Source organism: Gambusia affinis, linkage group LG23, assembly GCF_019740435.1.
Source record: "Gambusia affinis linkage group LG23, SWU_Gaff_1.0, whole genome shotgun sequence".
Classification (NCBI taxonomy): Eukaryota; Metazoa; Chordata; class Actinopteri; order Cyprinodontiformes; family Poeciliidae; genus Gambusia; species Gambusia affinis.
The window spans coordinates 19464674-19491524 of NC_057890.1; the positions used below are offsets into that span (position 1 = coordinate 19464674).

A 26851-nucleotide genomic window follows, 5' to 3' on the forward strand; every position below is an offset into this window, starting at 1 on the left:
GATTTCTGTAAACTGGTTTATAATCTCGAGAGTGGCTTTGCTGAATCTGTTTTCTGTTCTGATTTTATTTTAGATATTCAGATGTTTTATTAAACATATCAACAAGTCTGACAGAAAAGATTAAACTGTTGCATTAAGTGAAAGAAACTGCTTTGGTTTATGTTGGTTGAACTGAATCTGGAAACACTAGAAAAGGTTCTGCAGGTTCTGACCCGGTTTGAAATCACCTCAGTACTTTCTGTCCGTTTAGAAACTTCTAAACCCTTCAGAGCTCCAGATCCATCCAGGCTGAACCAGGAGTCCAGATGCATTCTGGGATTTCTGTTTGCAGTTTAAGCTCCTTAAAATGTTTCATGATGCTAATGTTAGCCTATAGCTATTTATGTTAGCTATATGTTCCTCATATTAGCTCATTAACTGGTAAAGTCATCCACATGTAGCTCATTTTAGCTCATTAGCTGTTTAACTTTGCAATATTGTGCTCATATGAGCCCATTAGCTATTTGTTAGCCATTTGATGCTCATGTTAGCCTGTTAGCTGTTAGCCACCTGTAATGAAATCACATCAAACTTCTTTAGCACTTTTCAACCCTGAAAGATTTATCAGACGCTTTACTATAAAAATGTAGCTCATGTTAACCTGCTAACTCTTTATTAGCCACATGTATCTCATGCTAGCTCTTTAGCTTGTCAGGTTTGCAGTATTTTCCTCTGAGTGTCAGCCATATCTCTTTCTGATCATTTTATTGTTACTCTTCATTTAAATTAATTGTGGCAAATTAGCCACGACTATAAACATTGATACAGGCATCAGATTGTTTTTGAGATGATATTTATTTTTAATTGTCCATATCAAATAAACAATAAAGTAAACAATAAATGCTGCTCATGTTAACCTTTTAGCTGTGTAAGTTAGCCACATGTAGCGTAGCTTCTGCTGGTGTGGCTGTGAACTGGTTAATGTGGTTTATAGTAACATCACCTTAAAGTTAACTTTACTCTAGTTATAAATGTTAACATGTTAATGATGCCTGGTGGAAATAATATTATCTGCACTTCCAGTTTGACCAGTAGAGCATCAAACTGGTTCCTGATATTTACTTCACTACTTCAGTTTTCACCTCCTGAACTCCTGAAGTTCATGAAAACCAGAACCATTATTTCACTTTTTACTCATCAAAGTCACTCTAAAAACTTTATACACAAAGCTTATGTTTAAAAACCTTCAGCATCAACCTGAAGGGCTAAATTATAACATTTCAGAGAAACGAACAATACATGGTTCTGTGGTCTGAGATACGAGACAGGAATGCTGCTTGATGCTGTTATTACCCTAAGAACTATTTTACAGAATCATCTAAACACCTCATGTGTTTAAATGTCAAAATAATCACACGCCTAAACCCATAAAGACTGTTTAGAGAGTCAAAACCACTTTGCGTCCCCTCCAAGCTCTAATGCAGTTTGCTGGCAGAGCAGCGCTCACCACAATCAGACCTAATTGAGCGTAGGAACGTGACACAGCAGCGCATTACGGAGATCCATCTGGTGACATCTGAGAGTCCTGCAGAATGCCTGAGACGAGCAGACTGCAGGCGCCTGGAGGCGATGTTCTGACGATCAGCGCTTCCTCGTCAGATTGTCCTACCGTCACACGGATAGATAGCTAAGTCTATCTGTCGCTGCTACCCGTCTAAAACTGCTGCCATCATGTTTACAAACAGAAACTACAGCGGGTTGTTAATGTTAAATATATTGGATAACAATATTTGAGTTATGGTTAGCTTAGCATTGGAACAATTTGTATCCATGATGAAACCACAAGAAGATCACTTCCTTCATCTGAACATCCTACCTTTTTAAAATGAAAAGCTGTAGATGAACAACCTAATCCTTTTACTAGAATATTCTACCTGTTTAAAATATTTTAAACACAGAGGCGACAAGTTTTTATTGGAATTAGATTAAAGACAGACTAATACAGATCATCACAGCTCCTTTATGCGCATTAATCCGTTTCATAGCGTCTGTTATCAGCAGCCACAACGTGTCACCGAACTGCACAGGTCACTGGAATGATGGGATATAATTAACATACACTGATATTACACGGCTTTATAGCTTCAGTCTCACATAGCATCGCTACCAACATCTATTTAGCAAGGTTTAGTAATAAAGAGTGTAATTAAACTAAAATATTTTAAAATATAGGGACAAAAAAGCCCACAAAACAACAAATTTTCTACTGATTAACCAGCAAATAATAACTTGTTTACAGTAACAACATTGCAGACGGCAAACTAAAAGACATTCATAAATAAATTTACAAGCTGCCTGTCATGTAAAGTAAAACCATGAAGTAATACAGCAGCTTAATGAAAGCCAGGATTTAAATAAAGTGAATAAAGTTTACTGTAATCTGCAATGAAATAAAAGACATGAAACAAAACGTCCAAGGTAGGACGGATTTATAAGAAATCTGCTGAGTCAGCAGATTGTGACGTAGCATCGATGAGCCACAAGGTAGGATGGATTGATGGGTAGCACAGATAAACGGAATAGCAGTCTAATACACCAAATTACAGCCTGCATTGGAATTTTAAATGTAATATTCCAATAACAGAGCCATTATTCCCAGTAAAACGCAGATTCTGGGTTTTACTGGGTTAAAGTTAAAGTCTAGTTTAACGTTTGGTTGAAACTACGGTGTCCATGTTGGGACCAAACTGTTTCATATAACCAGAATAAAACCAGGAAGACGGGTGTTTTTCAACAAAACAACCACTGTTCGTCCGTAAATTCCTCCAGAACTGGGCCGCAGAACGGGAGGTGAGCCAGAGGTTAATGGCGGCCACCCCGGAGACGTTTTCTGGTCTGTCCCCCTCCACCATCATCATCCATCACGGCGCGTCCCGTTTTCCATCGCTGAGCCGCCTTTCCCGCCCTGAGAGCCCCTGATTTACTGCCGGGGTTTCCTCCGATTGCTCATCCCGGGAACACTTCACACGGACTGGTTCCCCTCCAGAACCAGCCATCTGCCGGTTCTGATCCGGTAGAACTCGGTTTATGCGCCCTGGTGGCCGGTTCTGATCCGGTAGAACTGGGCCCTTGTTTCCAGGGTGACGTGATGTTTCGGAGCAGCTAATGTTCGCAGGGACAAATAATTTTTTACGGTTTAATGAGCTCTAATGTCGCCGGTCTCCAGAGCAGAGGTGGAGGTTTTACCGACACGTTTATGATGAAATAAAACAAAACTGATTTTCATTTGCGGCCCACTCTAATGTTTCTGTCCATAAAAAGCCGACTGGCTGCAGAATATGAGCCTGATGGGCCAGGCTTTTAGAAAACCCGGTTCTGTTCTGGGGTTTGGGTTCAGATCAGAAACCAGAAGTTAAAAATAATAAAACTAAGTTTGTGTTCACTTTAAAATACATTTGATTTAAAATTTTTCTGGTCAAAAATGTGGAAGAATGTTTTTTTTTTACATCTGTGAAATAGACAAAAATCACCTGCAACAGAAAATAAAAATGGTGATGTTTTCATATGGCACTGTAGGTGGCGCTGTTCCCTCTAAACATGAACAAAACCATTTAGAGTAAATTAAGTAGTTACTAACGTTTTTAATTTTTGAGTATCTTCCATAGCATTTTCTAAATAAAATGTATTATTATTATTATGTAAGTTTTTGTTGCCTTTTTATTTTAAAAACATTTTAAACTCCAGCTAATGTCTAAATAACATTATTATTGTTTTGGTAATAAAAGAAAAAAATATTTCAGTTACATTTCTTTTTTTGTTTCTGCTGCATCACCACCTGTTGTATTGATTATTAATGGAACCAATTGTCAGATTGATTACCTGTTCCACATCTGGTCCGGTGTAGAGCCGAACCAGAACCAGACCAGAACTGGACCAGAACCAGACCAAGCTCCAGTCACTAAGCCTCTTCAGATTCAGACTGATGTAACTGTAAGGGTTCGTTCACACCAGCTGGATTTATTCTGATTTAATCTGACTACTCCGTCTGCCTAGTCAAAGGCTGGTGAGTTGTCAACACTAGTTGACCTCTGGTCCTCCAGACCAAGGTCTGGGTTCTGTTGAAGTGAACTCTGGTTCAGTTTGAATTTGAGCGCCACGTGGACCAGAGACAGCACAGGGCATTCTGGGTAAATCCAAACAAAGCTAACATGCTAGCCTAGCGCTAGCAGCAGAAATGTCTCCTGGTCTTCAGCCAAAGACTAAAGAGAAATCCTCCAACACTAAAATCTGACGCCTCCATCTTGTTTCCATCTGGTGAAGAAGGAAGTTGCTCTCAGTGTCTTCAGAGGATTTTTTTTCTTGGTGCAGCGCCCCCACAGGCCAGGAGGGGAACTGAAAATGGAACAAATGTTGCAGTTTTGGACTATCAGGCAGAAAACAGCCTAAGCTGTGTTTGACCAGAACCGTGTTTAACCAGAACCGTGTTTAACCCAGATCATCTCACCTCCCAGAACCGGTCAAACCCTGTTTGGGTCAACGTGTCCTGCCGGGTGGTTAAGTCGGTTCTGACCCGGTTTAGATTGAGGTCTGTGTGTAGTTGGAGACCTCTGGGTCTCAGTGTGGGATCAGAACCAGGCCAGATGCCAGTGGGCCGGGTTTAAACCAGGCCGGCAGCCTGTGGGGCGTTCAGATGGGAAGTGAACGTTTATCAGCCGCTTCGTCAAACTGCAGCAAATTAGTGTGGAGCAGCTCTGCTGGATCGGACCCAAATGGTTCCGTTGCTGTCCAGGTATAAACAGAACCACAACCCGCTCCATTCATGGAGGATCCAAACCCGGAGCAGGTTCTGACCCAGACTGGTGCTCTGCTGTGTTCGTTGTGTGATTTTCATGCTCCTGCTGGTTCTGGGTCATGAAGGATGCATCAGAACCGCCAGAATGTTGGACATGTTTGGCTAAATTAAAAACAGTTTGAGCGAACTGGGCCAGCAGCTGGAGGGAGGTTCTGATAAACATTTGGACCAGTCTGAAACCCTGGGAGGCCGAGGAGAACCTCAAACATTCAGAACCTCCATCAGCAGTCGTTAAACCCGGCCCAAAACAAACCGAGGGGTTCTGCTGCTGGCCAGACTCCGTCCCAACCCGGCTGCAGATCCAGAAGCTCGGTCCGAAAGGTCCTGGAGTCAGAACACCTGCTGACCCCCGGGAGGTCCAGTTGTAACACGGTGGTGAAACGTCGCAGTTTCTAACAAATACTCTGTTTCAAGGTGAATCTTTAGTTGGATCTCAGAGTTTAGCCGTCGGCGCCGTGACGTTTCTCCGCCGTTGGAGCTTCAACACGCTGTGACTCGGGTTTGTTCCCTCCAGAACCAGAACCGGCGGAGTAGCAGACTTACATAACTGACCTTTCTGCTTCCGTTTGTCCGCCTGATTTAACGTCACTCATCGTCCACGTGGACAGGCGGACGGGTTGCCATGGAAACGGGTCCTCTGTTACGCAACGCTGCCAACGTTTCTGCAAACCGAACTTCCAGTGCAGAAACGGTTTTTGTTGGTTCTGTTCTGGACTTTGTTTCACCATTATTGCTGTTTGAACATTTATTCTCTCTGGTTCTGGACGGATTCTGACTTTTTACATTCAAACGGTTGCTATGATGCGTAACTATGGCAACAGCATTGGTTTTCCTACCAGCAGCAGCTGATTAGCATCTTAAAAGCTTGAATATTAGCTGAACTTTGACCCCAAACAGCAGAGATAGGAGGAGGAAGTTGTAACGAGCGGCAAAAGCAAAGGAGGCAGATTAGCAGAGCTGACTAGCAACTGATGATGTCATCGAGGTCATGCTGCTGAGGATGTTGAGCTGTTAGCATGTTAGCATAGGGCCGTCATACAGCAGCAGTCTTCAGTCAGAGGCCTCTTCAGATGTAAGACTGACTGCTGCTGGAGATCCTTTGATTTCCTCTTGAGATCAATAAAGTTTTTGGATGTTCTGGTGTTGTGGTTCTGTCCGGCCCAGTTCGGTGCCGTTGTGCACTCTTCAAACAGAACCGCTCTGTTCAGGTTCGTCTGGGTCATGATGGTGCCACCGCCATGCTGCACCGTGAAGATCCGGTTCTTCCCATCCGGTTCAGAACTTCTCTGGACTCCATCTCTGATGTTCTAACCATTCAGAAGAACCGGGTCATTTGGTAGAACTTGGACTCCAGACCTGGTCCGTCACATCTGCATCACTAGTTTTTAATATTCCTAAAGGCGGTTCTGATGTCATCGGGTTTTCCTGCTTCTAATGAAGCAGCTGGAGAGAGTCGGTTCCGAGTGGACTGGGTTTAATGTTGGGAGTGGTTCTGGCCTGTTCTCTGGGCCGGGCAGAACAACAGCAGCAGTGTGGAGTTTATGTAAGAGCAGGACTGTGTTGGTGGTCCGTTTGATCCACAGGCAGGAGGAGTTCGCTCCGAACCGGGTCCTGGAGCTGCGCTGGGGACTCAGGTTTCAGAGAGCGGTCCGGTCCGGTCCAATAATCAGGTCTGACTCAGGTGGACTTCCAGAATCTCTGCTGGTTCTGTTCAGCTGATGGAGAACCATCTCAGGAAGTTTGTGATCCAACTCAGCGGTCCACAGTTCCACTCTGACCTGCAGCGGCGCCCTGAGGAACTCCACGGCGTGTCGGCCATTTTCTCCCAAACCTCAGACCGCCACACACAGCCGCGTCTCCAAACAACAACATCGTACAGACGGGATGTTTTCAGATCTGTTTTCATCTCCTACTGAATGTTTTAAACATGCCACACCCCTAGGGGGCAGCGTAGCACTAAGCTAACAGCCAATCGGATTGCTTCAAATATCAGGAGACTCACCTGCCTGGATCAAAGATGTTTTTAATTTATTTAGAGACATTAAAAATTAAATTAAAAAAATTACTTACAGAAATGTTTGGTGCAACACAATATGAGCGTCTGGTTTCTTTCTGTTGCCATGGTAACCAGGGCTCCATCTACTGCGTGGCTTATAAAGTTCATCTTAATGAAGCAGATCTGCTTCAACTGCTGGAGTAAAACAGGAAGAGGTTTGAAATAAACAACCAGATCCTGTTTTTATTGCTGAGAAAAGATTCAATATTTATTTAGTTTCTCCAGTTCAGTCAAAAATAATAATCAAAATGGACGCCTTTCATTTAACAAGGATAGAAAAAAAATCTTATTTAATTCAAATAGTTTATGTTCAGTTTATTGTTGTACAAGACAATATTTTTGTTGATTTTAGATTTTTATTTTTGGACGCCTGGTGTTCTGATATTTCTGTTGAGCTTTTAGACAGCGTATTAAAATTTAAAGTTGGTAAAACACAAAACAATGTTGAATCGTATTTCATCACATTATTAGACAATCTCCACTTTGGTCAGAGTTTATAAATCTTATTGTTTGAGGTGAGGGGCTGGTTGGGCCTCCAGGCCACCAGGGGGAGCACAACAGCGGCATGATGAGATATCGATGTTTGTATCTATAGAGATAGATATCCACACATGGGAAGATGATTTCTATATTATCTTTGTAGAACTTGCATAAATAACGCAGAATTTCTTTCTGCTGTGAGGAAATTTAAGAAATCAAACTTATTTACTTTGGTTTTTATCTGATTTTACCTTCAAATAGTTACAATATTTCACTATCCAAAGTATTTTTTTAATTTGTTTCTCCTGTCACGATGAAATCTCTGAAATGATGTGCGCTAAATATAATTGATGCTAATGCTAGCAGCTACTGTACTCATAGCGTAGCTTAGCAACGTGTTGCTCAGGGCCCCAGAAAGGTTCTGACCGGCCCTGCAGCGCAGCATGGCTCCACAGACACATCGAGAAACCGTGGCAACGGAGGTCAATCTGGGAGGTCACGGTCGGCCCAACCAGATGTTCTGGTCGATTTAAACCTCCAGCAGAACCTTCCTGGTTCTGGATCCTCAGGTTGACCCCTGCTGACCCCTGATCTCAGCTCCTCTCAGCTGCAGCGCCTCCTTCCTCCTGCTCCTCCTCCTCTTCCTCTCCTGCTGCAGCAGCGCCGCAGCTCTCAGATGGATCTGCAGCAGCAGCACAGCGGTTCTGCAGCTCTGCGGCGCGCTGAGCCTCACTGGACCTCCTGCTGACGACCCGGTGACCCTGGGGACGGACCTGTGAGTGGAACCGCTCTGATGGAGTTCTGACCGGGTTCTGGTGGAGTTCTGTCAGAACCAGAACCAGTTCTAGGTTTCTGCTTTCCTCTGAGACCCGCTTTCTGATCCCCAGCAGAGTTTGGACCGGGTTCTAACTGTTTTGCTGTTGTGCTCTGGTTGTTCTGCTCCGTGAAGAGTTCTGACCCGGTTCTGATTAGTTTCTGCAAAGTTCTGTTGAGTTCTGCAGATTTCTGTTTCTGGTTCTGCTGAATCCAGTTTAAAGAGTTCTGACTCGGTTCTTACACATATCTGAATCAGTTCTGTGTATTTCTGACTGGGTTAACAGTTAGAGTTCTGGCTCGGTTCTGTCCGGTTCGGTTGGGTTCTGACCGGCCGGTGTTCTGTTCTTCCCTTCCAGAACCATGTTGTTCTCCAGCAGCCTCCTGCAGCGGTGGTTCTTCGCGGTCTTCCTGCTCTGCTCCCCGGTTCCGTTCGCGGGCCGACCCGTCGACACCCTGAGCGGCAGAATGTAAGTCCAGTTCTCCTCCGGTTCGGTACCAGAGTGCAAATGGCTCGGAACTATAGCAAACCGGGCCGGTCCGGCAGAACTTTTCCACATTATCTCTGGGTCGGTTCTGGATGTGATCCGGATCCACTTCACGGGATCAGGACGGGAATCAACAGAACCGCTGAGGTTCTGGATGTTTTGTTTAAACAGAAACCAGAGTTCGGTTCTGGTTCTGACAGATAAAACATTTCAGTTGTTTTTCAGTAGTTCGGGTTCTGATTTGTTGGGTTAAACCGAACCCGACAGTTCTTATGTTGTTATGGAGGGATTTGGATCAGAACCGCTCCATTATCAGAACCTGTAGGGATCGGTTTCCTCTCACACAGAACCGGAACCGGAGCAAAGTACTGATCAGTTTGGTCTCAGAGGGATGAAAGGTGGATCGGAACCGGTACCTCTCCCCCAGGAGGTTCTTGCTGCTCAGCATTTGGATCAGAACCGAACCTGCAGAGTCATCAGAACTCAGCAGGAAGTTCCCGAACCTGATGAAGAGGAGCTGCTCTTCCTCAGCGGTTCGGCTGCATCCATCCTGCCGGTTCCGAAACTTTCAGAACCTCAGGACGGCAGATTCTGATCAGACGGCGCCCTCCTGTGGTCAATTGTATAACATGTCTGCTGGTTCTGGAGAAGGTTCTGTGGGATCGGGAAGCAGGTTAAAGCGGTTCTGATTAGGTTCAACTTCTGCAAAGATGGTTCCGGTGGACCAGCAGCTCAAACCCAACATTTTATTAACTCAGCTATATTAATGTCACAGTTTAAAACGAAATATTCAGTTAGCAAACATGCTAATTATTTACATTGGAGCTAAAAGTGAGCAAAACCCGCTAGCTTACGTTATTAAAACCATGACAGTAATTAGTTTCTAAACTAATTCCCTTATTTTAAAATAGGACTTATTTTAAAATATTTAGCTGGCATGTGGAGTTAATATTCAGCATGCTAATAATTGGTAGCAAGCTTGCTAACAGTGATTCTTGAGAACTGGGACAAAATGGGTTAAAATTTTCCAATTTTTTTTTAACTATTCCTCAAGCTTATGTATTCCGATTTGACAAATAATATTTTGGAAATGTAAAGATACTAAGGTGAAGGCTCCCAGTTGCAACGTTTTTTTTTTGAAAATTAAATTTTTAATGGACCTGACAACTTTGTCAAAACATCTGACAAAAATAAATATAAAATTATTTTTAATGACCCTATTAGTTTTATCGACAAATACTTCTCAAGAAACAAAGAAATATTATTTAAAACAAAAAACAACATAAAGTCCATTTGACGGAGTTGACAGAACTGAAGGTGGTGACAAACTATTGAGTAAAATGAAAAACTTGATACATGTGAAGTAAAGCTATTTATGTAAAACACATTAAAATGAATTAACTGCACATTTAAGTGAGATTTGTCAACATTATCACATCAATGTCAGTTAAAAACTCTGGAGTCGACAAAATGCCAAACTACCTCAATTTGCACGATGTTTTTCTGAAGGAGGCCATATTGTAGCTCATCAGGTTCATCAAATCTTTACAGGTTACTAAAATTAAACTTTCTAATATTATGAAATTAATGGCAGTAACCCTACTCATACCCTAACCCTAACTATTTATAAATAGTGACATTTATAAATGAATAAAAAAAATTATGAAAATGTAACTGAAAGATGGACGCTGCCGATTTATTTCTATTTTTAATCAACTTTGCAAAACGAACGTCAAAATCCTGTTCATGTACTCATAGATGAAAACTTTTATTATTACTTAGTGTGTGCTGCCCCCTGCTGGTGGACCGAGGCTCAGCTGTTTCTCTCTCTGCCACCAGGAGGCGCTCTGTGACCCACACTCAGCTCATGCACGACAAAAGCCGGATGCTGCAGGACTTCCGGCGGCGCATGTTCCTGCAGGGCATCCTGGACGCGGTCCACACGGCCGAGATCCTCCCGGTCCGCGGCGCCGGAGCCGGGGGCAGCAGCGGCGCCGGAGCCGGGCCGTCCGGACCGGGCCTGGGGGTCAACCCGAGCACCACAGGCAGCACCCTACAGTCCAAGCCGCCCGGAGGAACCAAGAACCTCCCTGCCATGTTCCAGGAGGAAGAGGAGGAGGAGGGCACCCACCTGCCGCAGGAGACCAACAAGTCCTACAAGGAAAAGGTTCCCAGCAAGAGGAAGCGGAAGGGGAAGTCCGGCCGCCGGAAGGAAGCGGAGAAGAGGAAGAGGACGGTCCGCGCCATCCGGCGAAGGCCAAGGGAGGAGGCGGGCAGCGGGCTCCACCTGGAGTGGAGGCCACTGCTGGGCCTGCAGGGGGCGCTGCAGTGAGACGCCATCAGCCTCTGATGGAGGTGAGTCGGTTTGGGTTGCCAGGGTAACGGCCGGTCATAGAGGTGGAGCAGGACGTTCTGCCCCGTGGTTCGGCTCCTCAAGCGGTCCAGAATTGGTCCGATGCTAAAGGAACCCGTTCACCGGTCTGGATCAGTGAAGCAGAGAACCGATAGGGTGCTGCCACTGCGGGCGCCAAAGTAATTGTTTCTTTTGAACAATTAAAAGATAAAAACATAAAATTCCAGTAAAATATTCTGTAGAACCAACTGACTCCATCTGGACTTCAGAATAAAAGTCCACAGAAAAGATTTTCAAACTGCAGGTTGTGGAAATGTTGGGCAGTAACCGAGAGGTTCTGGTACCGGATCTGTTTGGGCCGCTGTAACTGCTGGGTTCTGGTTCTGACCTGCAGAACCTCACTGGTACAAATGGTTCTGGTCTGGTCCGGAGCTGATCAGGTTTCCGTGGAGACCAGAAACCGGATTTAGCCTCCAGAACCAGACGGTACCGTCAGTGAGGCTTTGGACCGCATGGTTCTGGTTCTGCTGTTGTTGGAGCATCAGAACCAGTTGGACTCAGACTGGTTCTGTCCGACCCTATTGGCTGGTTCTGAAACCCAGATTAAAATGAGAGAAATGTCTTCACTGGGAAATATTGGAGAGATTCCAGCAGCAGGGAGGGATTGATTGATTGATTGATTGATTGATTGATTGATTGATTGATTGATTGATTGATTGATTGATTGATTGATTGATATTCTTTCTTCTTTGTCAGAAAAGTTGAAAATTCCTTCATAAATCCACAATCTGATCGTTTCCTCTGAAATGATTTCATTAATAATCTGGATTAAACTAATAAAAACGGCTCAATATGAAAATATTCCTGTAGATTTCAGAAACCTGATGGCTGGAATAAATTACGGTAGCTGTTTGACCTCTGATGTTGTGATAATCTGTGATAATCTGAGTGATGGAGGTTCTCCTCTGAAGGTTTTCTGTGTCTCTGTGTCTTGCAGACAGAAATCTTGGCCTCGCCTCTCGGACTCCTAAATGTTCACGACTCGTTCTCCTGTCTCGGAGCGTTTGGACCACAGAAAGAAAATATTTATTGTGTGTACATATCTGAGATTAAGAAGCAGAATATGTTTTAATGAAACCTTATCGGCGCTCTGTGCCGCCACAGATTTTAATCTTTGTGAATCCTTTTTTATTCCAGTAATGTCTGATTATTTCCAGTAATTTATTTTGGTGTATTTATTTTGAAACGTATCGAGGTGCTGCTGACCTTCTATATTTTTGTACCATAATGCACTTTAGATATCTGACTATAATCTATAAACTTGTTTTTGTTGACTGAAGTAAAGAAAACTCGACTTTTTTTTGTCATTTTCTTTCATTTGTTTTGTTGAAGCCGTTTGCTGTTTTCCTCCTCGTGATGCCTTCACTGACCGTCGGTTTTCTCCACGCTCTGCTTCGCCAGGCCAAAATTCACATGTTCATGTTGGTGAAGCCTGTTGTTCTGAGCTGATTAAACATGTCGTCATATCTGAGTCCGAGTCCGACTGGTCCATCAGAACCTCAAGTTCAGTTCTGGAAAATTAGTCCCATTAGATGTAAGGTTAGAGATTGTTTATTTTTTCTTTTAGCAGTGAAAGTCTGAAGCTCCAACATTTTCAAACATCACCTTTAATCAACGGTGACCAGATTTTATTTTAGAAGTTGCTGTTGTAGAGACGGAAACTGCAGTTTAAAACAAAACATCTCACGGTTCCATTTCCTGTTTCAAATAGAACTCAGTTCAAAAATGCATTTCAATAAATCCTAAATATAATTAACTGATATTCCCTAGTAAATCTTGTAATCTGTATGAACAAATTATTCATTTATTTCTTATAAAATCTGTTAAATCTGGTTTTAATCTATTTGTCCACTATGGGGCGCCGTTTGTAAAGTTGCATTGTCAAAGCTTTGCAGCAGTAATTTTAGCCAGGAGATAAAAGTTATATTCTTACCATGATATTAATTAATATCATTATATTAATTAATCTATAAGTGTCAGCTTCTAACAACAAAATTATAAATATATATGTATATACTATAAATATAAAACAGTATTTAATTTAAACTAAATTTTGTCATAAAATTAGATAAGGGTGACCATTTGACTAAAACATCCATCCATTTTCTAACACCTTGTCCCCAGTGGGGTCGAGAGGAGCTGCTGCCGGACGGGTCGCCTGGACGGGTCGCCAGTCTGTCGCATGACTAAAATATGTTAAACCTATAAATACTTTCGGACTGTAGTCTAAAGGGAGGTTCTGCTACTTTTCTTATGTGCTGTCTGAACAGAGAAGTTCTGCATGAGACGGGTTGAGTTTACAGACTAATCTAGACTTTGGCCACATGGGAGCGGTGTTGCGCTGTCTCGCGCTGAAACAGCAGCAGAAGAAGGGCGGTTCCGGTCCTCGTGGGAGAAGAGGAGCAACATGGCGCCTCCAGGGGGGAAGATAAACAGACCCAAGACGGTAAGAAGCCGTTGCAAACGGGTTCTGGTTCAGGGTCCGGGTCAGCTGAACTGAAAGCTGCGAGTCAGAGGTCCAGAAGGTTCCGGTTCCGATCCACTTGCTGAACCAACGGAAGCTGACAGAACATTAAAGCCACCGGCCAGATGTTTCTAGAAAGTCCGTCAGAATCCTTCAAGCTCCATTTGGTCAGAAGCTGATGTGAGGTTTACTTATCAATTAAAAGTTCAGTTATTGGTTAAAGGAATAATTGCCCTCCTGTAAACTAGTTGCCCTGTCCACTTGGTTGTGATGACGTCAGATGATCAGCCCTCTCAGTTTTCTTCATTTTCTTTACACGTTTTCGGTTATTTTTAAAATGTTTTATTTTTTCCGCCAATATGAAAATAGATCGGTTACTATGACAACATTAGGGTGACCAAACGTCCGTATTTCCCGGGACATGTCCGTATTTCACGTCCTGCCCCAAAAAGTGTCCCAGCTTTCCCAAATGAAAATATGGTCACCCTAGACAACATAATCCTTGTCAGCACTCCTGTTCTGACACAGATGTTCTAAAACAGTGCCTCCTCCTGGTTGGTCATCTCTGCTCTATACTCCTCCTGAAGCCTCCTAACCTTTGACCTCTTCTGGTTTCCTTCAGGAGCTCGGGAAGAAGCTCTTCAAGCGGCGCCGGGTTCTGGGCCGGCAGAAGAAGAAGCAGAACCAGATCATTGGTGCCGTAGTAGACCGAGACCTCATCACCGTCCATCACCTGAAGAAGAGACGGTCAGTGCTGCAGACGGACAGAACTCACCTGTCTTCCTCTCACCTGTCCTCCTCTCACCTGTCCTCCTCTCACCTGTCCTCCGTGTCCCTCAGGTCCAGCCCCAGAGCCAACATCACACTCTCTGGGAAGAAGAGGCGGAAGCTGCTGAAGCAGCTGCAGCACCTGCAGACGGAGAAGTCGTCCATGGAAGGTAGAACCTGTGACTCACCTGAAGGTCCAAACGACGCTCCGCCTTCATTGAGCCGCAGCAGAACTATTTCATATTTTTATTTTTCTGTCAGGCAAAGGATTGAGACACACGCAGACGTCTTCGTTATGAACAGTGAACTTAGTCAGTCATGGCTATCGCTAACTAGCTGCTAATGCTAGCTAGTTAGCTAATAAAGGTGCAAAAAAATAGATTATATAGGGAATGGCATTTCCTAGTCCTGGCAGTTCAGAATTAATTCAAAACTCTACAAAAAATAATTTTGTTCTGCTTGATTTTTTTTGTAAAATTATATTTTTGAATAACACTTTTATTTATTTATTTATTTTTAATCATTTAATAAAAAACAGATGGCTAAGCTAACCTAACTTAACCCTAATAGTGACAACAACATTTTATGCACAGACCTATTTTTGTTTAAATATGAACTGATGGAATTTGAAACCCAATAGATTTTTCTTTATAAATGTTTTATTTATTTTTCAATGGTCGGTCACAAAACATTTTTTAATTTTGAACAGAAAAATTAGTGAAGCTAGCTATTAGCGACTAGCTACGTCACAAAGCAGTGCCATCATTTCCTCAGTAGCTTTCAGTGCTTTTATATATTATGTACGTATAAATGTTAAATTTTCCTTTGTACATTTCTGTTGTGATAAAAGTCTTAAATTTAATTCATAACCGTTTTAAAAAGATCTTAGATTTGAGTTGGTGAAACCTGCTTCTGGTTCTGACCCGTCTGGCTGCCAACAGAACTCAGGTCCGACGTCCATCTAACTTCAGTCTGAAATGTTTCGTCCTCAGTGGAACCAGAACCACAGAAGAAGAAGATCTCCTCTTCATCATCAGCTGCTTCAAAGAAGAGGAAGAAGAAGGGGCCTAGTTGCCATGGAGACGTGGAGATGGAGGATGTGGAGTGAGCCGAGGTCCAATTCGTCAAGAAGGTTCTGCATGAACTCAGAACCACCTGGTGTGGATCAAACCAGCAACCAGAACCTTCTCTGAGCTTCATCTGGTCCGGTTTATCGGAACCGCTGAGGAACCGAAGCTGCAGATTAATTTCTGTTTCTGAGGACAGAACCTGTTCAGAACCCAATGGATATTTTTACTGTTTCTCTGTTGTAATAAAAAGGTCCAAATGTTCCATCTCTGGTCTCAGTTTGTGATTGGACAGGAGAACTGGCAGTAAATCGGGTCATTTGGACCTGAAACCCACGCAGAGGTCAGAGTGAAGGTCAAACATCTGAGCTGTTTGGGTTTCAGGTTCTGGTGGAGCAGACAGAATCTGTCTTCATTTGGACCAAAGTCTGTCTGTTCTGAATCAAATTTCTCAGTCCATCATGTCTGAAAACAAAAAACATTTTTGTCGTTAATGTTTTTCCATATGATGTCCAGCCAGCATGAAGAGATGAACATTTTCACAAGTAATAAATGAATAAAGTTACAAAGATTTTTATTTATTTAGCTTAAGAGAAAAAAATGTGGGTTCATATTTTCACCATGCTGTTTATTTCTAAATGTTTTAGTTTAAAAAATGTATTTATTTAGCAAACTAAATGATCAGTTGGCCACCAATTCAGTTTGGCAAGTGAATAGAAATCCACCAGCTGATAACAGGAAGTGGACTATGTAAATAAAAGCTGGGTTTTCAGAACATCTTTAAAAACTCCTGTTTCGTTTCTTTTCCTCTTGAACATTTCAGCTTAAAGTGACCGTTTAAAGACTGTGACTTCATTAGCATCGAAGGATTCACAATCCAGCTTTTATTTTGATAATCCACTTCCGCTTATCAGCAGGTTCCATAAATATTTCTTTTGGAGCTAAAGCTTGCTAACTAAATATTTAGTTGGTAAACTAACTAACTGTGACAACCAGCAGTGATGTTCAGCTAGCTTCCAGCTAACAAAACCTTCCTGGATTAAATCGCTGTTATTGTTGACATGAATGGGGACAGTATTTAATGTACATAATATTAAGCACTAGAATATTTACAGCCTTGGATAATTTGTAATTGATGCTCTGAAGGGGCCCAGATCAGATTCTGTTTCAGGCCCGTAGGACCTGGTGCCGGCCCTGTTGTTTAATGCTCTTACGGCCTTCCATACAGCAGATACTGGTTTCTACATGGAGACCATCTTCTCTTTCGGATGTTTTCTCAATCAGATCTTTAATTATTGATCAGCTCGTCTGATTAATAAACTGGTTTAATGTTCCGTCCTCTGCAACCGAGGACCATAAATCGTCTTTATAGTAATAATTAATATGAGGGTTTGTTATTTTCGGGCTGCTTTCGGGGCTTGTTTTGCTCAGACTAGGGGTGCAGGCTTTTCCCTCCCCCTTCCAGAGGACAAAGACTAAAATGGGTCAGAGTGAGGAGAGCAGCAGTGGATCCTGCGCACCAGCATCCGGAGGCAGAGAGCAGCTGTTGGCCGCCTTCCAGGCTCTCTGAGCGGGGACCTGCTGCTGCTTTCCTCCGCTGGTTCCTCCTGCTGAGCCCTTTATCCCCGCTCTGCTCACCGGCGTTTCCCTCATTCCTGCTTCGCTTTTCTTCGGATCCCAACATGTCGTCCTGGGATGGCTGACGCTGCTAACTGGGACTGAACTGGTTCTGGTGAACTGGACCCGCTGAATTCCTCCAGCCTGCAGTGAAAAACCGACTCATCCGCCCCCACACTGACCGCCGGAGGACGATGGAGGCCGGACTGAGCTGAACGGAGTCCCCGCTGACCGCTCAGGTACACCGCCGCTTTGTGTTGCTTATCGGCAGCAGTGTCACCAGTACGACCAGTACAACCAGTACGTACCAGTTAACGCGCCGTGATCGGGATTTTAAAAAAAAAATTTTTTATGTTGTTATATATTTCCGCAATCCGGAAACATCCAGTTTTTCTGAACATAATCAGCTGAGATCCAGAACCGATTTATTGGCGCTGAACTGGTTTCACACCGGTTACCAGTAAAACCAGTCCAGTCACCGTGTGACCCATAAGTTCTGAGAGTCTGGAACTACTAGACATCATGGGTTTTTATTTCCAAAGTCCAGATTGACTCGTTTCAGTTCATAGCCACTGTGGGACCCATATTAGTTGGAGAATGGGCCCCACGATGCCCACAGCCTCCTTATTGGGCCCATTACTATGTAAGTTTGAAAAGCCATCAGTAATGGGGTCAAACCTCGGAAATATACACAAAACCTGTTTGGGACCCATATTTAAGTTCTATGTGGGTACCATACGGTGGCCTAGAAAACAATCAACCCGTTTAGGAAACAATGAAGCTGGTTTGGGTCCAATCAGGGTTTTTTCTGTTGACGTGTTTCCAGCCGTTATATTTACATTTTCTTAGTGAACTAAGCTGATTCCTCCTGAAATGGGCCCCATGTCTCCCGGAGGTCCGGTCTCCCGGAGGTCCGGTCTCCCGGAGGTCCGGTCTCCCGGAGGTCCGGTCTCCCGGAGGTCCGGTCTCCCGGAGGTCCGGTCTCTTGGAGGTCCGGTCTCCCGGAGGTCCGGTCTCCTGCAACTTTTAGCTGTGTCTCCACTTCAACACACCTGAGTCCAATAACGAGGTCATCAACAGAACTCTGGAGAACCCGACTGCACTGAGGAGGAGATTCTGTTGTTGGACCAGAGAGACTCTGAGAGCTGCAGGACACCGGACCTCCAGAACCAGAACCAGGACTGACCACCCCTGACCTAGAGCATTTAATGAAACCCACCAATGGGCAGTCAGCAGGCCTCCTCTGGAAAAGACTAATGTAACATATTTTTGGCCCATCTTTAACTTCTGTGTGGTACCACATAAAAATGGGCCCCATGAGGGGCTTTCCATGTGGACCATAAAGGAGCCTGCAGGTCAGCACACATCTGAGCTGAGTATTATTATTATTATTATTATTATTATTATTATTATTATTATTATTATTATTATTATTATTATTATTATTATTATTATTTATCACTAGCACGGGCATTGTTAATATGTTAATTGATCATTTATAAATGTTGCCGTTTCAAACTGAATATTTAATCAACAAGCTTAGCTTAATAAGTCATCGAGCTAAATATTTAGTTTGGACCCAAGTAGCTCAAATGCTAATTCGCTTATCGATAACCGGAAGTGGATACTATTCTGAACCCCTGCAGGTGAATTAGTGCATTTCTGTTGCTGTAGATCCGTTGGTTAACGTCTGTATTACCTTAAAACGGCTCATCTTTTGTTTCAAGCACAAATGTTAAAGGAAAATGGTAAAGAGGCGACATTAAGTGACTTGAATCTAGAAGTTTCGGAAGTCCCAGCTTTTATTTTGGTAGTTCATTTCTGGATGTTGGCATGTGATTTTTTTTTTTTTAGCATATTAGCTAAAGATTTAACTCCGAGCTAAATATTTAGCTTAGCTTGCAACTAAATATTGAGCTTCAAAGTAAATATTTAACCAGTTAGGTTAAGTATTTTGCTAGTGAATATGTAGTTTCAAACATAACATTCATAAATTAATGAGTAAAATCGTGAAAGTGTGAGTATGACGGGCTAAAGCAGGGCTGGTCAGTCCTGGTTCTGGAGGTCCGGTGTCCTGCAGCTCTTAGAATCTCTCTGGTCCAACAACTTGAATCCAACAACAGAATCTCCTCCTCAGTGCAGTCGGGTTCTCTAGAGTTCTGCTGAGGACCTCATTATTGGACTCAGGTGTGTTGAAGTGGAGACACAGATAAAGGTTGCAGGAGACCGGACCTCCAGAACCTCCGGGCCCGGAGTTGCCCACTCCCGGGCTAAAGGCTGACCCAAACGTGTTTTTTTTTTTTTTTTTTGAAGACCTTCAGGCCTCAGGGAACTGGATCAGAACCAAAACACCCAGTATCGGTTCTGTTCCCAGTGTGCAAACATCATTCTGAGGAAAATTTGCAGAGTTTCAGAAGCAACCAGAACCAGAACCTCTACTGCTGATGGTTCTGGGTAGCAGTTTGTTTGTAGAACCTTTGAGAATACAGAACCAGAACCTTCACCTGCTCTTCTGATGAAGTTAGAGCTGATTAAGCCCAGGGTGTGATTGGATCAGAACCGGTTAATATTAGAACCCAACGAATTCTAGATCAGGTGGTTCTGCTCATGTCAACTGGACTATGGAGGTCCAAATGTTATCAGCTGCTGAGAAGTTCTGATAAGAGGAATCGTGTTGTCAACGGGTCAAAGTTCTGCTGACCGGACTCTGGACCCACACAGCTTCTGAGGAGGTGGTGAGTTTTGGTTCTGGTTCTACTGGGTTTTTCTGGCTGTTTCTGTCCAGTCCTGCTCGGTTCTGTGTGGGTTGTGTTTGGATCCGGCAGGTCTCTGTGTTCTGGCTGATCCGGAACACGACAGACTGACTCCGGCCCGGTTCTGATCCGTTCTTCCTGTCAGGTGTGTTTTTGTGGTTCTCAGCCTCGTTTGTTTCCTGACCTCGATGAAGGAATCTAAAAATGGATCCTCCTCCTTCAGGAGCAGATCCATTTTTAGATTTCTATTTTCCTCCTTTGTCCGGGTCCGATTTAGCTCTCTTTGTGGCGCCGAGCAGAGGAGGGGACAGATCTGGGACGCCGAGCGTTTGAACATAATCTGAGCGCCGAGGAAGGAGCTGCAGCTGCAGGAGGATGTTTTCTGTCGGTTCCAGAACCTCCAGAGGAACTCACTGCGTTCTGTTCTTCCTCTCCAGAACCTCCACTGGATCCGTTTTGAGGCCTTTGTGATCCCAGCAGACACTCCACAGTCATGACTCCCCAGGCCGACCTCCGACCTTTGCCCGGGCTGCTCCTCGTGATGGTGCTGATGTCACTTCCTGCTACAGCTCTGGAACCAGAGACGTGTTTCTCCCGGCAGCATCAGGGCGCCGCCATCAATGTCAGGGCGGCGCTGAGCCGGGACGCGGTGGCCATGATGGCCCGGACGGTCCGGTCGGAGCGGGACTGCGTCCTGGCCTGCTGCTCCGAAGAGGTCCGAACAGGTGAGACCCGACCAGAACCTGGTACCAGATCAGAACCGCTGGTTATTATCTCTGCTTCATCAGTGTTTTTGTGCTGAAACTGGACCGAACCGTTCAGGAGGAGAACCGCTGATCCGGACTGGTTCTGGTCATTAATCTGCCCCATTTAAAGGGGCGGTATTCTCTGATTTCAGCCATTTTATAGTTTAATCAGTAACTATGTTACCTTCAGCTGTTTATATAAAATATGAGCTAAAAGAAATTTTATTCCCTCATTTAACTTCTTGAAATTGGGCCTCTGTCTCTTTAAGAAGCTCCTGCTCTTCCTGAAGCTCCGCCTCCAGGAAGTTATCCCAACATGGCTCCTCTATTAACCCTTTAATAGTTTTATCTGCGTTGCTCTGAGCAGCAGCTCCTATGATTAGCTCAGCAGATGTTTGCTAATTGCTCCTGGCTAGTCTGAAGGAGCAGAGTGGAGCAGGAGCTGCGCCTCGAAGGGGGGGGCTAGGTCCATCCAGGTGTTTTGGGCAGCTGAATGGTTGCCATGGAGATTAAAGGATTTGCATTAAAGAATGAAAGCAACACTGCAGGTTTGTTTCTGGTGAATTAAAACCATTTGTTGATTTTACATGATACTGTCCCTTTAAGGAATCTGTTCAGAGCAGACGTGGTGGTTAGAGCTTCTGACTTGGACCGTAAGGTTTTATCAGAACCAGGGCTGCAGCTAACGATTGTTTTAGTAATCGATTATTCTGATCATTAAAAGGATAAAAAATTTTCCCAATCTGCAGATTTTTCATTTAACCATTTGACCATAAACTGAATTTAAACAGTATTTAACTTGGATTGTTCCCACTGTGAAGCTAGCTGAATGAAAAGTTCAACAACTGGAACCAGAAAGTGTTCTGGCACAATGACCCGGCAGAGCCTGGTGGACCAGCAGCGTAGCAGGTTGACTGTGTCAGTTAAAGGTTCAATGCGTAACAGTTACTGCCATCTAGTGGTCAGTAAACTGAAGTGCCACCTGTGCTCTGTTCTCTGAAGGCGCTCGGTGCAACATGGCCGTGTTCAAAGCCAACAAACACGCTGGCGAAGAGAACTGCCTGCTGTTCCACTGCCCCACCGAGTCGGACTGTCCTCTGATGAAAGCCGCCGAGGGCAGCAACACCTACGACATCTACAAAGGTCTGCTGCTTTTCTGTTTCACCTGTATGGAAGCCCATCTGTGCCATGAAAAAAAACATAAAAGCCCAACAGAAAGTTAGAATCACTTTAAAGCCTTCATTACGAGAATAAAAATAATTGTCAGAATAATTCTCATAATTTTGACTTTCAGTCATAATTTTGAGAGAAAGTCATGTTGATTTTCTGAGGCCTGCTCCTGAAATTATGACTTTAAATTTAATAATTTACTTTAAAGTGTGAAATTTGGACTTTTATATGTTTTTTAATCACGACTTTAAAACTCAAAATGACTCAAAATTATGACTGTAACATTCAAAAATATAACATCTTATCAAGATTGTTTTTTCCAAAATGAAGACTTTTTACCTCGAAATTGTGATTTTAAACTCACAACTGACTCCATTTTTTAAATTGTGATTCTTTATGTCAGAATTATGGCTTGCTTTTGGACTTTTTTTGTCTTTCATGGCAGTTATGGTCTTCCATAAGCAGGGCAGCAGAGATAATTCTGTATCTCTGCTGCCCTCTTGTGGTCAAAATGTCATAACACTTCAACTTTCTTCTCTCCTGCTCAGGTTTAAGTCATCCACCCACACTGAGACCTGTTCCCATGACAACCGCACTCCATACTACCAGCACCTCCACCTCTACCACATCAACACCAACTACACCAACCACCGCCCAGCCACTGCACTCCACCCCAGAACCTTCCCCGCCCATCATCATCATTGCCACAGAGGCTGCAGGTACTCCACCCACCAACACCACTACGACCACCACCACCACCATGGGATCCTCTCCCACCTTCACCACCAGAAAACCCAACAAAACCAGCAAGAAGCAAAACAAAACCACTAAGAAAGGAAAATCTCATCCAGCCCTCATCACCACTACCACCACTACCCAAACAGCTCCCAGCTCCATGACATCACTTCCTGCTGAAACAGGAAGGAAAGAGGTGGAAGATAAACATACTAGTGTTCTAGAAACTACAACTTCACCTACAACCACCACCGTGGCTCCAACCATCCGTACAACCAGTACAACCAGTACAACCAGTACAACCAGTACAACCCCAACGACTACAGCCGCCTTCCCCACCACCACAACCACCACCACAACCACCAACCTTCCTCCAACTACCACCACCACCCAGCGTACCTCCACCACTGAGCCAACCACCACAGTGACAGCTCAACCACCAAGTCTGATCTTCATTCCCAAAGAGCCGGTCCAGTCAGAGCCCGACCTCCAACCGGGCCACCCCACCCTGCACTCCAGCTCCAGCCGGGGGAAAGCAGCGGCGGCCCAGGGGGCGCTGAAGGGCGGCGTGGTGGCCTTCATGGTGCTGGCGCTGGCTGCGCTGACGCTGGCGCTGGCGGTGGGCGGCCGGAAGGCCATGGAGTCCTTCGACCGGCGCCATTACACCAGACTGGAGCTCAACGACCTGCACTATGAGATTTAACGGGAGAATCCAACATTTCTGCTTTATTTAAGGTTGTTTAAGTATTAGCTACACTACTCTGAACGTCTGCTCACGCTTTGTTTACAAAATCAGAGAATCCTGCTCTCTGATTGGTCAGACTCGACTGTTGAAGCTCCTGACTCTCCATTGGCCACAGAGATAGTCCCCGCCCCTTGGCAAGGATGGAGAAACTGTCTTCAGTCATTTTTAAGGATTACACAGATGAAATTTACAGACGAGTTAAATTAGATCTGGTTTTAATTAGGTTTTTAAACTGGAGCAATGATCTGATCTCAGATCAGTTCATTGCTCATGTGCAGTTCTAATAACCACCACTAGATGTCATCCTTTTTTCTGTTAATTCAGTTTCTGTCACTTAGGCAGTGACGTGCGGTGAGGTTCATAGCTGGTGAGGCTCTGACTTAATCATAATCAGATTTACAAATATAGACCCCCTGCATGTTATTGTTTACACAAGGAAGTTTTGCGCATGCGGACAACATGGAGGAAAAAACACTATTCTTTAGCGTGTCATCCTTAGCCGCGCTGCCACCATAGAATAACTCTGTTAACTCAATCAAACTTGGACATGTAGATATTATTAATTTAATTATCAGTGCAGCTACGCAGACTTGTTGCCATAGCAACTGACAACACCACAAAAAAACACTAAAATATTTTCCCACACAAAGAGCAGAACATTCAGTCTGTTGCAGTAGTTTGGTTTTAGGCTTGATGTTTATTTTGTGATTATTAATAAGTGATTGATGTGGCAAGAGGAGAAAACTATCGATATATCGCTGCACTTGACCCCACGGCTAGCTCCACCCACGGCTGGCTCCCTCCACGGTTAGCTCCACCCACTGTTAGCTCCACCCACTGTTAGCTCCACCTACGGCTAGCTCCACCCACGGCTTGCTCGCTGTTACTGTCTCTTACTCTGTAGTTGTTCAGTCACAATGTCTGGGATCATGAGCGCCCCCTGCCATGAGGCCAGAGAACTGCCTGCCTCACCTCCAATCTGTTCTCTGGTTTCTGATCGCTGCTCAGCACAGGAAACACGTCACACACACAGCTGGTGACAAAAACATTATATTATATAAGATAAATTTAGGAAGATCAGTTAATATATTCAAAGTTTGTTAACCATTTTATTGGCGGCGTACAGACAGGAGGAACATCAAATGGCTGTCAGTGCAGTTAGCCAGAGGTTGATCAGTCCCAGGTGAGGCTCGGCTCGCTGCAGCCTCACCTGCTGCGGCCTCACCTGCTGCGGCCTCACCTGCTGCGGCCTCACCTGCTGCGGCCTCACCTGCTGCGCTTCTGAGCATTTGAATGGGAAAATGCAAAAATTCAGTGATTTTTGAAGAAAAAAAAAATCACAATTGGTTAAGCTAAATGAAAAATGATTACAGTACAAACCACAGGGTGAAAATAGCAATATAAATTATTTTATCATTATATATTATTTTTCCATGATGACAGGTGAGGCTCTGCCTCACTTGCCTTCCTGACCGCACGTCAACTGCACTTAGGATTATTAGTGTTAAGGTGGAAATATTTAAATATCTGAATAATGTACGTTAAATTATTAATACATTTAAAATTTATATAAAAATATTTGTTCATTTCTGATAAGGAACCAAACCTGTGAAAAGTTTTCCAAACATCAGAGTGGAGAAGATCTCTTTATGTTCATTTCAGTGATTTAAGGAAAGCCTAAGCTAACCAAGATTAATTAATTTATTGCTGATGAATATACTGCTAAAACCAGTTTGGCCTCCAGAGGGAATGCTCTGATGTGAACACAGAAATGGTCTGGTTTATGAAGCTGCCACATCTACAGCGGCCACCAGAGGGCATCATCATGACGAGACTTTAAAAGGCCTGTCAAAAGGGACTGACGTCACAAATCTCTGCTATTTAATATTGATCAACCCCAGATATGAACCTTGACTTCCTTTATGTATGTTTGAGACTCTTATTTTGAAACAAGAAGGGAAATAGTTCCTTAGTTGGCCTGTTGAGTTGACAGACACGACCCAGTGACGAAACCTCCAACACTAAACCCCCTGGAGGATTAGCAGCCATTTTTAATCACTGTGAGAATACTGGCTAACAAGTTAGCTGCTAACAGATTTAAATTAACTGCCACCAAAGTTACAGTTGGCTGCTAACAGCGTTGCAATTAGTTTCCAATAATGGTAATGTTAGCTGCTAACACCTCAACGAAGACCCGAAACTGTAACTAGAATCTCGAGTTGACCAGTTAATTTGTTTGTTTTTTTTTTTTAATTCTGACTTTTAAAAAAAACCTGTTGTGAGTTTGATGACTGTAATGCAGCTAGTTGGGAATCTGGGATCACTAGTTATGGACTTGGCCAACTAGACTAGTCACAAAACAAACGAGGTGCTCAGTGATGCTCGGTCTCTTTTAAAAGACCATACACCTGGTCAGGGAGGTTTCCTCTGGATCTGCTGACCTTCCCTCTCTGTCCTGACTGTCGACGCTCCAGCGCGCTGCATGCTTATGCCCTCTGGTGGCCATTCTAGACATAGCATGGAGGAACATGATGAGACTGGAGGAGATGATTTACTGCCTCAGGCGTGTTGGAGCTGGAAATCATCTAAAACTGGCAGGAGATCAGTGAACCCAGCTGGGAGTTGAACCCACAACCGAGATGTTGCTGTGAGGCAGCGGAGCAGCTGGAAGCTCCAGGTTCTTCCAAACCCGATCCGGTCCAACCATCTGGACTGAGCGAGAGGAACCGGCCCGCTTTGGAGGACTCATACCAGATGTGAACATGATGGTCAGTGAGGTTGGTTCAACCTGAAGTTGCGTTGCTTTCTCCAGCATGATGAGCTTCTTACCTGCCAGGTGATCCAACAGCAGCAGCTCACCGCCATGACGGATCCTGGTTCTGATTCCACTCTTCCTGCTCCATTGGGTCACGGCACAACCTTTAGTCGTGAACCTGCAATGACCTCCAGGTTCCTCTGGGTTCCTCCTTGTTCCTTCTGGCTCCTCTGGGTTCCTTCTGGTTCCTCCAGGTTCCCTAAACATCCGACAGCAATACCGCCCTCCCCCCAGCGCCTCTCAGGAAGCCTCTGAAGTGGAGACTCCAGATGCAGATTAGAACTTGCTGTGCACGCTCCTGCATGTCCTCTAGGCCTGTGGTGACCTTTGAACCCGCAGGTTCACTGTAGATGTCATATTCACTGTGTGTTTTTGTATTTCCACCAGGATTCCCGCCGTGGATCCAATCCTTTATAAACTGATGCACTACTGTGTTGTGTGTTTTTGATAATCAGCTGCTGTACATATTCCTGGTTGGTTTTCATAACTCAGAGGAAAATGGCCGCCACTATTTTCTTATAATAAACACATTTTACTGGGTGTGTCTTAGACAGGCTGCTGCTGCGGCACCTCTCCAGCAGGGGGCAGCAGCGGGCCGGTCACGTTTCAGTTTTACTCTAATTATCGACATGGATGGTGACGTTTGGTGCCGTTTTGTCAAGTGATGCTTTCACATAACTTTGAATTTAATGTTTTGTCGTAAAGATTAAAAAGATGTGATTTTTGAATTTTTATCTCGTGTTTCTTTACAAACTAAATTTCAGTTTCAGATGTTCGACGGCGTTCAGGGTCATTAGGTAGAAAGAATAAGAAAAAGAGCAGATTTGTATGGAGCTAAATATGGACCATAAGGTTAAAAAAACATTTTTTGATTAATCTCAGAAATTTTT

At 44.0% G+C, this 26851-nt stretch overlaps 3 protein-coding genes across 14 annotated transcripts in view; all 3 read left to right on the forward strand.

Annotated features, from left to right (window-relative positions):
* The window catches only part of pthlha (parathyroid hormone-like hormone a), a 58737-nt gene extending 47720 nt beyond the window's left edge, over positions 1 to 11017 (forward strand). For 6 of the 7 annotated variants that reach the window (XM_044108657.1, XM_044108658.1, XM_044108659.1 and 3 more), the window contains 2 exons: positions 8540 to 8650; positions 10508 to 11017. In XM_044108657.1, the coding sequence (XP_043964592.1) occupies positions 8540 to 8650; positions 10508 to 11000 (604 nt within the window). In that variant the 3' untranslated portion in view covers positions 11001 to 11017. Of the gene's footprint in view, positions 1 to 7290; positions 8143 to 8539; positions 8651 to 10507 lie in introns of those variants that run through there. The other variant, XM_044108662.1, reaches the window with a different exon arrangement.
* Positions 11018 to 13376: 2359 nt separating this feature from the next.
* Positions 13377 to 15645, forward strand: lg23h11orf98 (linkage group 23 C11orf98 homolog). Its single transcript, XM_044108294.1, has 4 exons — positions 13377 to 13527; positions 14168 to 14292; positions 14386 to 14483; positions 15306 to 15645. Exons 1-4 carry the CDS (start codon positions 13489 to 13491, stop codon positions 15419 to 15421), a joined length of 378 nt encoding a protein of 125 aa, XP_043964229.1. The 5' UTR covers positions 13377 to 13488; the 3' UTR covers positions 15422 to 15645.
* An 880-nt stretch (positions 15646 to 16525) lies between these two features.
* mansc1 (MANSC domain containing 1) lies at positions 16526 to 26689 on the forward strand. 6 transcript variants are annotated; one of them, XM_044108589.1, is made up of 4 exons: positions 16526 to 17236; positions 20188 to 20475; positions 21499 to 21639; positions 22215 to 26689. In XM_044108589.1, exons 2-4 carry the CDS (start codon positions 20244 to 20246, stop codon positions 23102 to 23104), a joined length of 1263 nt encoding a protein of 420 aa, XP_043964524.1. In that variant the 5' UTR covers positions 16526 to 17236; positions 20188 to 20243; the 3' UTR covers positions 23105 to 26689. The 6 variants fall into 6 exon arrangements, with proteins under 6 accessions (XP_043964524.1, XP_043964529.1, XP_043964527.1 ...); XM_044108594.1 differs by lacking the exon at positions 16526 to 17236 and adding an exon at positions 18622 to 18643; XM_044108592.1 differs by lacking the exon at positions 16526 to 17236 and adding an exon at positions 18702 to 18745.
* Positions 26690 to 26851: the final 162 nt, after the last annotated feature.

Coding starts and splice junctions, on each gene's coding strand:
- lg23h11orf98 (XM_044108294.1), top strand. CDS start 13,489: ATGGCGCCTCCAGGGGGGAAGATAAACAGACCCAAGACG. Junction 14,293..14,385: donor CATCACCTGAAGAAGAGACG/GTCAGTGCTGCA, acceptor CGTGTCCCTCAG/GTCCAGCCCCAGAGCCAACA. Junction 14,484..15,305: donor GGAGAAGTCGTCCATGGAAG/GTAGAACCTGTG, acceptor TTTCGTCCTCAG/TGGAACCAGAACCACAGAAG.
- mansc1 (XM_044108589.1), top strand. CDS start 20,244: ATGACTCCCCAGGCCGACCTCCGACCTTTGCCCGGGCTGCTCCTCGTG. Junction 20,476..21,498: donor CTCCGAAGAGGTCCGAACAG/GTGAGACCCGAC, acceptor TGTTCTCTGAAG/GCGCTCGGTGCAACATGGCC. Junction 21,640..22,214: donor CACCTACGACATCTACAAAG/GTCTGCTGCTTT, acceptor TCTCCTGCTCAG/GTTTAAGTCATCCACCCACA.